Source organism: Semicossyphus pulcher, unplaced genomic scaffold, assembly GCF_022749685.1.
Source record: "Semicossyphus pulcher isolate SPU_LCO1_2020_fin unplaced genomic scaffold, fSemPul1.0.p SCAF_6, whole genome shotgun sequence".
NCBI classification, from domain to species: domain Eukaryota; kingdom Metazoa; phylum Chordata; class Actinopteri; order Labriformes; family Labridae; genus Semicossyphus; species Semicossyphus pulcher.
In genome coordinates this window covers 29193184-29206924 of record NW_027211737.1, presented here as the reverse complement: position 1 = coordinate 29206924, position 13741 = coordinate 29193184, and the positions used below count along the sequence as shown (strand labels likewise).

Genomic DNA, 13741 nt, shown 5'->3' with positions numbered 1-13741 from the left:
GATACAAAACACTAAATGAGACGGATGGAAGTTGTTAAAGTTGATGTTTGAAATGTATGGATACACACCTGGTGGGATGCATGTGTGCAGAACATTGAGATAGTGCCGCTTCATCTGCTGCTTCATGTGCTCTGTACTGTATACATTTGCTATACTGCAAAGGTAGCGTCTCTGTCCAGCTGTAAGGGCTGGATGCTGAGACGAAAACAAGAACTGATATGATTATACTTAACAGACTGACAGTGACCTTGTTACAGGAGAGGAATATCATAATTATCTCATTCAAAGCATCTTAAAGGCCTTGAAATTAAAAATAACAATATGAAAACTAACTTCACAATATGTTTCAGTGTAATGTGATGACCTGTAAGAAGGGTGCAGACATCAAAGTTTTGGGGATGTGTATTGTCTTCATGTGACGGCTGCTCGCAGACATATTGCTGTGTGTTCCTCTATATGTCTGCCTCCCTTGTTGACTTGGTAGAGATTCAAAGCCTGCCAGAGGCAACATGTTACACAACATCGTATTTCAGATCATTAAGACTGAGCTGCAATCTAAGCAGCATATTTTAAGCATAACAGTCTTTAATTTAAAAAAAATAAAATTATATTCAGGGTATTAAAGCCAACAACATTGAACTGATTAATGCAAGTTTAGATTTCATCTGTTGAATGTTTAAAATTAAATATCTTAAAAGTGTGAGCTTTATGCTTCTGTGATGTAAATTCACTACAAAAACATTCAGTAACAGTAAATGTAAGAACTGTGCTAAGCTTTCAGTAGTTTGCTTATGCTTCTTTCTCAATTTTTGCTCATTTATATGTTAAATATGAGTCTTACCTCAGAGGTAAATACACTTTGTATTCCACATATATTTGACAGATATAGTTACAAGATACCTTTCACAATAATTCTAACATGCTTCTAAAATATGTTTTTAATAACTATTAACAGCATATAGGTGGTTTAAATAATTTAAATAATTTATAAATGTTAATATATCTTAATTACAATTTAGTAATTTAATATACAACAAACCATTTTCTTTCAGCTTTTTACTCAAAAACAAACAATAAAAAAAAGGCAATTATTTTGAATGTTAAAAATATATTTTTAGTAAGTAAAAGATCCAAACACTTATTTCAACACCAGAAATAACATAAGACTTTCACTCTGAGATAGAGGGACACATATTTACAATTACATTTTAGACAGTTTAATCGACAAATTTTTAACTCAATTATGACAATTATTTCTGGTCAGCATTTAAATGATTATTTGACTCACCATCTGTGTTTCTCTTGTCAGACTCTGCAGACCTAAACATCAAGCATGTTAGTTTGAAAAGAAAGGAATCCTTCGTCTACATTCATCCATTAAAGGTGTTAAAGCTCACACTGTGGCCTTACCTCATTATAATGTGACCACTTGCATTTTTTAACAAGTTTTCTTTCTTCAGCTGCTCAACAAATGTAACCCGCTTCCTCATCCTTATTTAAGATCAAAATATTTCCTGTGGATATATCAGAGAGCTTTCCAGCATATTCATTAGCTCAGTATATGTTGCAGCCAGCACAGCCTGTTCGTGTGAAATGAAGCCAGCTCTGAAATCTGACACTATTCCCAGGGTTCCAATTACAGAGCAGAGGTCTAATGTACTTGAACCCGGAGCGTGTTCTCATCTAAAATGTAAAACACAAACTGAATTACAAGCCAGTCTGTTTACACACTTTATTGAGCATCATGTCCAATATACATTGCATTGACACAAAATGAAAAAAAACAAAAACAAAAAACAAATAATGGCGTTAGGGTGGGTTACCTGGACACACCATTTCAGGGCGTATTGCTTAATGACATTTTCAAACGCACCGAATCTGTGCAAATACAGTGAACACCGGTCAGAGGAGGTCATGGTAGGTTAGAAAATTCTGACTTAAAAAGGTAATGTCAACAGCAGTTATGTGATCATCAAGTCTACAGAAATCTACTAACTGTACACATCACATCCATCCAGAATGTACTAACAATGGTATCATATTTAAACATACCCAACCCCTTCAAACCTGATTGCATGCGCCAATAGATGGTTAGCTAGTTCAATGTCACAGATCAATCATGTATAACATAATTCGGAAATAGATTTCATCATGGCTTTATATTTTCAGCAACACCATCACTACAAGTGAGCAGAAGCCAGTGGTTTCCAGACTCCACCCAAGCAAGACTGTGTGTAAAAATAAAACCTAAGTGCAGAAGGCTTCATGTCCCATCAGAGCACTTATTTATAGTTTACTAAGTGGTGGATTAACTTCAAGTCTCTATCAAGAATCAAAACCCAAATTCAGTGATTAAGTAAATGTGATAAATATTTGCAGAATATGCACCAATCAGAACTCAAGATGCTGATAGAATTAAAGAGCGTTACTGAACTATCTTCAGAGTCTAAGTTAATGTGACTTACACGTCAGTATTTACCCACATGTTGATCAGAAGCCAGATGTGCCACAACAAACTAAGTATGAATGACTCACCTAATTCTACTATGGAGCCCCTTAAGTCCCCCATGTTAATAGATTAAAAACTCAAACAACCATAGTCCTCGTCAAATTTGTTATCCTTTCAAATTGAGGTAAGCTTGGGTGTTAACCAGTACACGTGCTGAATCAGCACAGCTTAGGCTTTTTACACAGACTGTATTTGGTTGTCCATGATTTATTATATCGTTGTGTAAAGACATTAGACTAAGTGATAATAAACGGATTACTTCACTGACCATGTGTTAAGGGAAAGGGTCAAGAATAATAAGGTTTATTTTACCAATTGCTAATCTAGACCCCAATGAAGTTTGCTCCTGAGAAGTTGGTGAAAACCTTCTGTTACCACAAGCTATGCTCGTGTCAGTCAATACATAATAAAACCATAACTCTCAAATCACTGAGTAAGCCATTCCATTTACATCTACAGCTAGAAACAATACATAACAGAGCTGCTGAGGGGATCATGCAGGTTTGAGAGTCATGGTTTTATACCTGCATACACCAGGATAACTAACATGCTAACAGGAGGTCTTTCTCAGAAAAATAAAGGCTGTATGAAAACTCAAGTCCCTCCAAAGGTTCTCAACCAGATCCTCTAAACAAGAAGCAGACTGTGAGGAAGTGAAGCCAACACAAGGCAGCAGTGATTCTATGACAGTGTAGAAAAAAAAAATCACATCGATTGACAGAAAGTGGTAGGGCCAACATTAATCTGGTGGCAAGTATTCAGTAGGAAGGACAAGTGATGACCTAATGGAAACGAGTTTTTACGTTTTGTTTTACACAATCTTGACCACTAAATTGCATAAGAAACCTGGTATAAAGTAGAAACTGTTCAGCAGCAGATAAAAAAGCAAGTTAATTTACAGTAGTGACATATCTTACATCATTAATTTTTCAAAATAAATAACATTAAATATACAATTCCAGGTAGGAAACAGGTTAATTTCGCTGGTAGGGTTCTCAAATTGGCTCATCTTGCGGAAAAAGACAACCGTTCACAGAAACGTGGTTGAGGCCAACCAATTCCTTTGACTGGCAAAACAAGGGGTGCAAAAGCCTTTTGCTGAAATTTTCCCTCTGAAGGCATTTCCTTAACTGAAAAATAAGATCCCAGATTGTAATTAGTATTACTTCCACAGGCAAGGTTACATGTGACCATTACTTAGCTGAAATATTCAACGTACTTACCCTGGAATTTACAGTTGACTCCTAATCAAATGCCATCTCTTGACTTTTTCTTACACAGCGGGCCACCTTCCTCTTGAATTCACCATTGGGGTCCTCCCTCCACTCTTTCTGTTGGAGCAACACCAGATTAATTTAATGAAACTAACCTGGTGTACATGAAATATTCAATAAGGGAAATTAAAAAGGCGTTTCCAGGGGTAGGAGAGTGGGATAAGTGGTGTAAACTCACCGCAGCATCAACATTAGCCGGTGAGTCGCTGTTGGGGTCTGCCAGCATGGAGATAACACTAATCATGATTGTCTCTACTGTGTGGATTGGAAGCCAGCGCTCCTCAGGCTTTTCATAACCAAACTTATCTTCTCCTGGCTCATGCAGAATTGAGATGCAAACGTCGCCGTTCTTAGCAACTGTGGAGCAAAGGAGCGTCAATTTAATATCAGCCTTCATTACAATAAACCTCAAAGCCTGTTTTCATTTTTGCTGAATATTGTAGCAAAAAAATGTTTTATGTCAGCGAGGAGTTAAAGTAAGTAAACACTGAAGAGTCTGCTAATGTGTTTACCATTTGGGTGCCAGATTTCAGTGATGAACTTCATCTTTGGAGGTCGTAGTGGATAATCATAAGGAAAGGTTAGGTACGCTTTGAAGAACCCTCCTTCACTGCAAAACAAAAAAACAGAACAGATGCAAAGACGAAATCATTAATTTCAACAATATGGTTTTGTTTCTCAATCTAAGGTGTCTCTGTGTAAACATTTCACACTTACAAAAGGGTATCTTGTGGACCGATGATCACAACTTCCCATTTATATATGTCATCATCATCTATCAGACCAGCTGAAAAGCCCTCTACTGGGTTCTTGTTGAGCTCTGGAAAGAGAGGCAAAGAGGATTGTTGAGTACAACGGAATAGAATTGAAACACAGCGACAGCAAGTTCACAAAGGTCTTCATTTTTGAGCACGTCATTAATCAGGGAAGGATTGATGGGTATTACCTCGTCAACATTTAGTTGCTTTTTGTTACATTGACTATTTTCTGGCAAAAGACAGAATTAGGAGGGGCACTGATTAAAGTGGTCAAACAAAATAATTGGTACAGTCAATTAGCACAAAATGTTTCATTCAAACCTGTTCATAGGGGGTGTCCAAAACTTAGTAAGAAACTAAAGTATAGACATAAAGGATTTGGTAAATGTAAAAATAGAACTTTAGAACATTTCTTTAATCAGTACAGGGCATATTACATTTTAAGTGTTTGGTATCATATCATTATATATACTGAAATAACACAGTAAGAATACTTTTTGTGTCTCTCCATTTAACCTCACTCAGTAAATATAAAGTTTGGCTGGTGTTCAATGAATCAAATCGTGGTTTCCAAAAATATACATATCACTGCTGAACTGAATCATCAACTTGAAAATCTGAATTGAATTAACCACTGTGAAGACAGTGATTCACATCCCCACGCACAGAGAAAACAAAATGAGCACACACAAACAGTACAATATGCTCGATCAATCATAGAAAGCGATGATGGCGTGCCTCGTTTCTTGAATCAGTGGATGCAGTGCTGGATGGTTGATCTCTTTTAAGCACCACAAGAAAACTTGAATCCACTGTCAGCTAATATGGCAAGCTACAGAACATTATCACAGTACGCCTTACTTTATCAAAATAGGTCACTTCAGCTACAGTGCTCAGCTGGGAAATATACTAAAACAATATTAGTGCCGTGATGAATTGATAAATCGTCTGGGAGGTTGACCCCCATTATATTGTGTCATATCTCAAGCAGCTGCCCTGCCTCTTTCTGCTTATCAGTATATGAAATTATTTCAGAGGCCACCCCTTGTTAAAATTAATTCTTACATAACATCACCATAGATAAATAAAATGTGCTTTATGCTAACAGCTTGAACATTCAGTACCACTTCAGTGTATTTGCACATTAACATCTTTGTAAACTATAATGGCACATTAACAACCTATACACTGTAATTGCACATTTACAACTCTGAAGACTGTATGGTACATTAACATATCTACCTCCCTGTAATGTTTGTTTACATTTAAGATATGTCATTTCATGTTTTAGATTTACTTGAGTAGGTTAACTTTTAAGATATATGTTAGTTTATATTTTAGATTAATATAGTTGAGGTTATTATATTATTTTTACTGTGTATTTATTTTCTCCTGTGCTGTATTTGCTTTGATAACCTGCTGCTGTAACGCTACTATTTCCGAGCTTGGGTTCAGTAAAGTCCGTCCATCCATCCATCCATCTATTTACATGGCATTTATAATGAGGAGTTGAGTAAAAAAAACTTCTGTATTTAACTAGACTATCCACAATATTAAATTATATTAGGCCCAGCTTCTTCTCCAGTGGTGTAAAATATGACATCATATAAAATGAGTTTAAAAAAGACAAGTGGGCTGTCAGTCAAATGGTAACCAGACTACATCAGGGGGATTATATCTCAGTGTCAAGGTCCATGTTTCTGGCATTAATAGGAAAATATACACCGGTGCCATCATCTATACGTATATTGTTAAATATTCCCAAATCACAGAAGCCAACAGAAGAAGAGTAAGTTAAGTTGTATATAACTATGGGATTTAACAGTGAGATGCGTATCCTTATTAAAAGCCGCTGACCAACCAGCGTTACAGTCTGAGCCAGATTTGACATGAGAAACATTAGATTGTCTTTATAGCTAGGTGTCGTGTTCGTAATTTCAATCAAGCTGCTTTTCTTAAAGTAGTTTATTTGTCTATTAAAGACTTAGAATCTTAAAAATCTATTAGAATCAAAGCTAAAGTCATCAGATCAGATGAGTGCCTGGATTGATTATTCCTTTGTTCCGTCAGCTAACTAATGTCGAACTTGCTAGCCCGCTAGCAAGGTTAGCGCTGCGATTCAGTGGTGGCTCAGATATAAATCAGTTCTAACCACGTATACTTAAAACATGTGTCTTTATTTATACCAGCAACCAGATAAGCCAGGTAGCATATCAACATATTGTACGGCAGTGATAAAGGAACCCTTAGTGCTGCTTGGTTAGCTGTGTGAGCTTACTCCTATGGCGTAAACATAGCTGTGCGTAGCTAAAAAAGGCTAACGTTAGCTGCTAAGTCGGATGCCCTCATAACGGGTGAATTTGCTTAGAATGTTGTGTTTTTATTACCTGCCAGTTGTTTTCGAAGAAGTAATGCTGATTGTTCGGTCATGGTACGCGGACGTTAATGAAAAACACTTTGTGCCGACAAATACTTCCCAAAAAAAGAGATAAAGCTGAAATTGAGATGAGATCTTGCGCTGCCTGCTGCTGATTTCCCTCTGTGTTTTGACACAACGTTCAGCTGCTGGCTTTGACTCTGCGCATGCGCGTATGCAGTTGACAATGTTTATGTGTTTTTGTGTTTAAAGCGACGTTTTTTGATAAATCAACAGGCAGTACCCTGGTCACGTTCTTTCCAGCCCAACTAAGCATTTGTCCTGACATAAAAGACTCCTGGTTGATATGTTCTTACATCTTTATTTCATTAAAGGTCATTTTATAAATAAATTGTGATTCCATCTGGGACATCAAAATACTGCACCTCTCAAGTCTGAGCAAAGGTACCTCAGACATCAGTGCTTAGCTGTCCTTTGACAATACCAGACCACTTGATCTTTAAGATCATGCTACTGACTGACAGAACAATTGGTTTATTTCATGGTATTTTATTATAATTAGGTTGTTTGTATATGTTTTTTAAAGCTTGTATAGCTTTTTATTATTATGTTGTTCTTGCAGACGTAAGTAAACCAATTCCTAAATCCTCCCCTCCTCAAGTTTTTCAATTGTCCGCCATTATCATTGTCATTATCTAATTTTAAGAACATTTGTTGATGATATCCTTGCTGAAATCAGTTGAAAATGATATATACTTTGTGCTATAAAACAAAGAGGCAACATATTTGTATTAGATTGCAACTATTTCATTAATTATAATTGAATACAGCTATTTATAATCATTTTACCGTTGTAAAGCTTCAATGTATTTTTACCTATGCATTTTAATATTTTTGTCGATTAACGTTTTATAGTAAAACACTTCAATCCTGACTATTCTACCATTTCCAGGGGTTTTAAATATCCTCTTTTATCAAAGCAATTTTGTCACTACAGTGTATATTTGGCCATTTTCAGGCATAAATAACACAAAAAGGTTTCTTTGATGCTGTTGTGGGGCATAATATATGAATGAAACAATTTATTCCACCGATGACTAGTCTACTCTCACGTCTTTTTGGCTTAGTTTCTGTCTTTCAGGGCATGTTTTACGACATAAAATTCCTGGGTGATTTTCACGTAGATATTATTTACGATACTTCATCAGATAGCTGCTAATGTATAAATGGACATAATAGATTATCATAATATTGACTCATACGTTTGGGACACCATAACCAAACCTAATGAAAAAGCATCTAGAAATTAGGAAGTATTTTATCTAAAGATTATATTTCTGTCACAAGTAGCTACTCGAAGAGTTGGAATAAGCAATTTTGTCCCAAAAGCGAATCATTTTCCAACCCTAAATATTGCTTTTGCAAATACATCACACAAGCTACGTTCAAAACTGTCGAAAATATGGGCCACCTGCGACCTAACTTAATCTATTAAAGAGGCGTATATGCAGGTTTCACTTATTTGTTAAACTTTAGTTATCACTTAACACATTTTAATTAAAAATTAAATTCCTAGAATAAGTGTTAAATATATAAACACTTGATTTGCTTGTTAAGTCGCATATTAGAATAACAAACTTTGAAGCATAGCTATTGAAAGAACGAGCTTGTGAAGAGTTCCTTAAGGCAGCAATATGCGGAAGGAAGGTAGTGCGGCGCCATATTTGATACATTAGAAGCTAGCTAACGTTAGCTGTTTACAAGCCCAAACTTTTAACTTGAGAAGGAAACGTGAATCAAGCCCTAAAATTAATCGAAAATGAATGTTATAGATCATGTCCGGGATATGGCGGCCGCTGGCCTGCACTCTAATGTCCGGATATTGAGCAGTTTGTTGCTGACGATGAGTAATAACAATCCGTAAGTAATGTCAGCCCGGGGTCCGTCTATTTCCCGAAGAATGCCTCTCAGACTAGCGTTTTATGTTGTCAGTCCATAACAGTTATAGCCCAAAGCTAACTGGTCAACAGCAGCTAACATTAACGGATGAAACCGTAAAACACCCCGGGGTGGTTCTATGTTAACAGAAACAGAAGCATGCACAATATCCAGCCCATTCCTTAAGAGTGTAATGCATGTATTTGGTTTATTTAAAGTTCTATGCGGGACATAAAGTACGTTTTCCTCCAGGAAATAGCTGTTTGCAGGTGCTCCTACAGTACCCTGTGCTTGCAATCAGTAGTATCAAGTATTGTGACTTTAAACCGATCAACGTACATGAGGACTTGTCATTTGCGTTAATAACTTGCTTTTTTCCAAAATGTACAGTATGGTATCATTGATTTTTAAACCAGTAACGCTGTAACAGTTGTGTTTTGGTTAGGAGACAGTTGTAGCAGGATGGCCCTACTCTCCATACAAACTGTGCTTGGGATCATTGCTTGCTGTGTTGTATTCGTATGAACATGTCCGTATCTCTTTTAAATTCTCTGTTTGCCAGTGTGACCATTTCAGTCTTTGTGGTGCTTTTTGCATTACAAATAACACAATGATTCATCCCGTGCAATTCAAAGCACATTTTCAAGGTTATCTCTGCTCTAATCCCCCCTTTTATTAAAATATTTTTTTCCAGAGAGCTGTTCTCGCCAGCTCAGAAGTACCAGTTGTTGGTTTACCATGCCGATGCCATCTTCCATGATAAGGAATATCGTAATGCTGCCTGCAAATACAGTATGGCATTGCAACAGAAGAAGGTGCTCAGCAAAACGTCTAAAGTTCGTACTTCGACTGGTGGAGCAGCATCAAACATACAGGCGCAGGTGTGTTAGAAAATGCTTAGATATTTTGTGATTGAAGCAGCTACACAACTAAAAAGAAGATGTACTACAGATGAATTTTACAATGCATTAATATTTAATTTATTTGCTTTATTGATGAACTGTGTCAAAGCAACTCTCCTTGTTGATAGAAAGTGTTTAATGTGCAGAAGAAAATTGCCTCCTCCATCCATATCACTGATTTGGTCAGTTTGCATTAAAGGTCTTGAACACTGAATGTTGTCTTTCAGAGCTTGCCATCAGAAATCGAGGTAAAATACAAGATAGCTGAATGCTACACCATTTTGAAACTAGATAAAGATGCCATTGCAGTGCTTGATGGGATTCCATCCCGACAGAGGACTCCAAAGGTAGGCTGCTACTCTCAGTTATTTAACACACATTCTTCATGCTTTATTTTATTTATAATTCATGCCTTTAATCAAATAACTCAGTGGTGTCAATCACAAGATTTCAGTGTGCAGTGTGCACACACAAAAGCAAAATGAAAATTAGGGGTGACAGGCAGGGCAAGCAGAGTTTCCACGTCTTGATCTGAAGTTGGACCCTTGTTTGCATCATGTAAACAAACCTATGTCTGCTATTTTTTTGATGGAGCTAAAGCTGTGGGTGCTATTGGACTGAATATGAAACAAACAAAATTGCTGGTTTTCATTTTAGCATTTATTTTTTTCAATTTTGTTTTGTGTCTGTTAGCATTTTAGAACCCTGTGATAAAATGGATGTTTTTCTTTCTTGCCTCAGATCAACATGATGCTAGCTAACCTGTACAGGAAAGCTGGTCAGGAGCGTTCTGCGGTGACGAGCTACAAAGAGGTCCTGAGACAGTGTCCTCTTGCCCTGGATGCAATCATTGGTATGCATCATCACACAGACACTTTTCAATCGCCAACAAAGTTTCAGCTGCTAAGGCGTGTCTGTCTACACAATTATACTCTTGTATGGATTCACACACTCGCTCACAAAAGCTCTGCTGGGACTTTGCTTCTTTCCCTTTTAGGTCTTCTCTCTTTATCTGTCAAAGGAGCTGAAGTGGCGTCCATGACTATGGACGTGATCCAGAGTATCCCCAACCTGGACTGGCTCTCTGTTTGGGTCAAAGCGTATGCCTTCATACATGCAGGGGACAATCAAAGAGCAATTAACACTATTTGGTAAGCAGAGCAGGATTGCTCTATACCGAGTGACTGATATATTATAATTCCTTGTAATGTTGGGAGATAGTTTATTTGATTTGTGTCGTCTCTCCGTTTCGTCTCAGCTCTCTTGAGAAGAAGTCTTTGTTGCGAGATAACGTGGACCTCCTGGTGAGCCTGGCTGATGTCTACTTCAGGGCTGGGGACACCAAGAATGCCATCCTTAAATTTGAACAGGCCCAGATGCTGGATCCATACCTCATCAAAGGTATGCGGCAGGAAGAGTCAAGCTTTAATATATTGATTTATTAATCTACCATAAACCAAGAACTTTTATTTTGAAGGTAAATATGTTTTATCTTCATGGTTTGTCTGACGATCATTATCTGGGCTCAGGCTGCTTCATAAAGTCCAAGTAACCCTTGATAAGACATGAAAAGGTGGAACTTTTTGCTGTCCATGTAAGTGTTACTTCTCTTGCAGGAATGGATGTTTATGGCTACCTGATGGCTCGCGAAGGACACCTGGAGGACGTGGAAGTCCTGGGTGGACGATTATTTAACATCTCCGACCAGCATGCAGAACCCTGGGTGATCTCTGGGTGAGTTTCAGATTACTATGTTGCTGATATATTTACGGTTATGTTATGTTTACTTCTCCTACATCAAATATCATTGACTGTTGACGTTTTTGTAATCTATGAATTTGTTTGTTATTTAGTTGTCACAGCTTTTACAGCAAGCGTTACTCAAGAGCCCTCTACCTTGGAGCCAAGGCCATTCAGCTCAACAGCAACAGTGTGCAGGCTCTCCTCCTGAAGGGGGCAGCGTTGAGGAATATGGGTCGCGTTCAAGAAGCTATCATCCATTTCCGAGAGGCCATGCGCCTGGCACCCTGCCGACTCGACTGCTACGAAGGCATGTTTAGCTGTTTTATTCTGTGTGGTCTCCGTCTCTTCAAATGTCGTAAATTTGTACTCTGCTTGTTTTGACTTTTTAGTAATAAAACTGTCCCGTAACAGGTCTGATTGACTGTTATCTGGCATCCAATGGAATTCGAGAGGCCATGGGGATGGCCAATAACATCTATAAGACCTTGGGTGCCAATGCACAGACTCTGACCATCCTTGCCACTGTGTGCCTGGAAGACCCTGTAACTCAGGAGAAAGCCAAAACCCTGCTGGACAAAGCGCTGGCCCAGAGACCGGACTACACCAAGGCAGTGGTCAAAAAGGCTGAGCTGCTAAGTACGCACAAAGACTTCCAGTTTTCCAGAAATCCAAATCTATTCAGTGACATTTAGAAAATAAATGTGGAAATGAAAATGTCCTTTTTTCTTGTGAAGGCCGGGAGCAGAAATATGACGAAGGGATCGCTCTCCTCAGGAACGCCCTGGCCAATCAGAGCGACTGTGTCCTGCACAGAATGCTGGGAGATTTCCTGGTGGCTGTGAATGATTACCAAGAAGCCATGGATCAGTACAGCATAGCGCTAAGGTAACTAGAGATTGCTTAACTTCTATACTGGTGTTGCTTTTAAATGATATTTTAGCCACTTCATGATAAGATCATCACAAAGCATGTGATTCTTTTTTTCCCTCCCTGAAGCCTGGATCCCAATGACCAGAAGTCTTTAGAAGGCATGCAGAAGATGGAGAAGGAGGAAAGTCCCACAGATGCCACGGTGGAGCTGGACGGTGACGACATGGAGGGCAGCGGAGAAGACGGAGATCTGGAGGGCAGTGACAGTGAAGCAGCGCAGTGGGCTGATCAGGAACAATGGTTCGGTATGCAGTGACCCCGGCCGCTGTAGGACACACAGTCAGTTCCATCTTCTCACTCACTGCAGCCCGTGAGAAGCTCTCCGCCATCAGGGTTATCAAGCAGGACTAAGAAGATACAATTTACCAGTCTAATCAGCGACTTCACTGTGGAGCTAATTGAGGCTAGCTTGCTCGTCTCTACAGCTGTCCAATCAGTGGACACTCAACCCAAGAGAAAACAAGTCCTCCTTATCTGCTCAGTGTTTGTAAAAACTAACTTGTATCTCTGATGCTACTTTGGCTCTTTGTTCTGCACTTCTTTTCTACATTTTTTTGGCAGTCTGTGGTTATATGCATTCATGCATCACTGTTCCTGGTAGTTAAAATTTCAGCTGACGCTTTTACAATAGGTGTTTAGTGCACTGGTGACCTGTGCCCAGGCTAGATGTATACCAGGAAATGAAGAATGCTGTGATGGGAAATTAAGTTTAGAACACAAATGGCTGGAGTGATTCTTCATGTTACAGGAGAGACTGTCAAAGATTTGTTTTTTGTTTAAGCCTGACTGACTCGTGTTTGCTGTCCTAGTGTCATAACAAAGTTTGAGAATTCCCCACAACTGTGTGTCTCTGACTAGCAAACAGGGCTGTAAAAATGTGACTATGTACTATATCTCTCTTTTCAAATGTGTCATGTTACGTTTTTCTTCTGTCATGTAAGAACGTGTCATAATGTAAATGCTTATCGTTTTTCTGTGGGTCTGTTTAGTCTCCGTTCACATATGAAAAAATAACCTTATGCCTGACTCCCTTATTCGAAAAGTGGAACATAACCATTACAGGACAAATGTTTATAGTATTTTGTACATATTTTTAAAGTGTATAATAAATTCATTAAACACTCTTGACATTAATGTTGTATTCTAGTTTCTCTTGAATCACCAGTGAAAGGCAGCACCTTTGGACGAAGCAAGGAGAGCCATTCCCCTGTTTCTGGTCTTTTCGCTAAGCTAAGCTAAGCTAACCACCTGCTGGATATAGCTTCATACATAGGACACAGATATGGAAGTCATATTAATTTTACTAAGTA

General features: G+C 38.2%; 2 protein-coding genes across 3 annotated transcripts; one reads left to right on the top strand and one right to left on the bottom strand.

Annotated features, from left to right (window-relative positions):
• Positions 1-1718: 1718 nt before the first annotated feature.
• Positions 1719-7075, bottom strand: LOC138609987 (ubiquitin-conjugating enzyme E2 G1-like). Of its 2 annotated transcripts, none has more exons than XR_011309509.1 (6): positions 6929-7075; positions 4501-4603; positions 4296-4393; positions 3962-4140; positions 3733-3878; positions 1719-3639 (listed from the first exon to the last, which is right to left on the bottom strand). XR_011309509.1 is itself a non-coding variant. In XM_069682679.1 (6 exons), exons 1-5 carry the CDS (start codon positions 6969-6971, stop codon positions 3754-3756), a joined length of 510 nt encoding a protein of 169 aa, XP_069538780.1. In that variant the 5' UTR covers positions 6972-7075; the 3' UTR covers positions 1719-3639; positions 3733-3753. The 2 variants fall into 2 exon arrangements, 1 of the variants encoding a protein (XP_069538780.1); XM_069682679.1 differs by having other exon boundaries at positions 3733-3840.
• Positions 7076-8656: 1581 nt separating this feature from the next.
• Positions 8657-13554, top strand: anapc7 (anaphase promoting complex subunit 7). Its single transcript, XM_069682929.1, has 11 exons — positions 8657-8838; positions 9551-9737; positions 9986-10105; positions 10500-10611; positions 10756-10909; positions 11017-11159; positions 11375-11492; positions 11612-11808; positions 11913-12137; positions 12236-12386; positions 12498-13554. The coding sequence occupies exons 1-11, from the start codon at positions 8738-8740 to the stop codon at positions 12685-12687; spliced, it is 1698 nt and encodes a 565-aa protein (XP_069539030.1). The 5' UTR covers positions 8657-8737; the 3' UTR covers positions 12688-13554.
• The last annotated feature ends 187 nt before the right edge of the window (positions 13555-13741 follow it).

Bases quoted from the DNA above. Each gene is read 5' to 3' on its own strand.
- LOC138609987 (XM_069682679.1), bottom strand. From the start codon at position 6,971: ATGACCGAACAATCAGCATTACTTCTTCGAAAACAACTGGCAG. The intron at 4,604-6,928 runs GTAATAAAAACA...CTCTCTTTCCAG, and splicing joins TCTTCGAAAACAACTGGCAG to AGCTCAACAAGAACCCAGTA. The intron at 3,841-3,961 runs GTGAGTTTACAC...TTGCTCCAACAG, and splicing joins CGGCTAATGTTGATGCTGCG to AAAGAGTGGAGGGAGGACCC.
- anapc7 (XM_069682929.1), top strand. From the start codon at position 8,738: ATGAATGTTATAGATCATGTCCGGGATATGGCGGCCGCTGGCCTGCAC. The intron at 10,612-10,755 runs GTATGCATCATC...TTTCCCTTTTAG, and splicing joins TGCCCTGGATGCAATCATTG to GTCTTCTCTCTTTATCTGTC. The intron at 11,493-11,611 runs GTGAGTTTCAGA...TTTGTTATTTAG, and splicing joins GAACCCTGGGTGATCTCTGG to TTGTCACAGCTTTTACAGCA.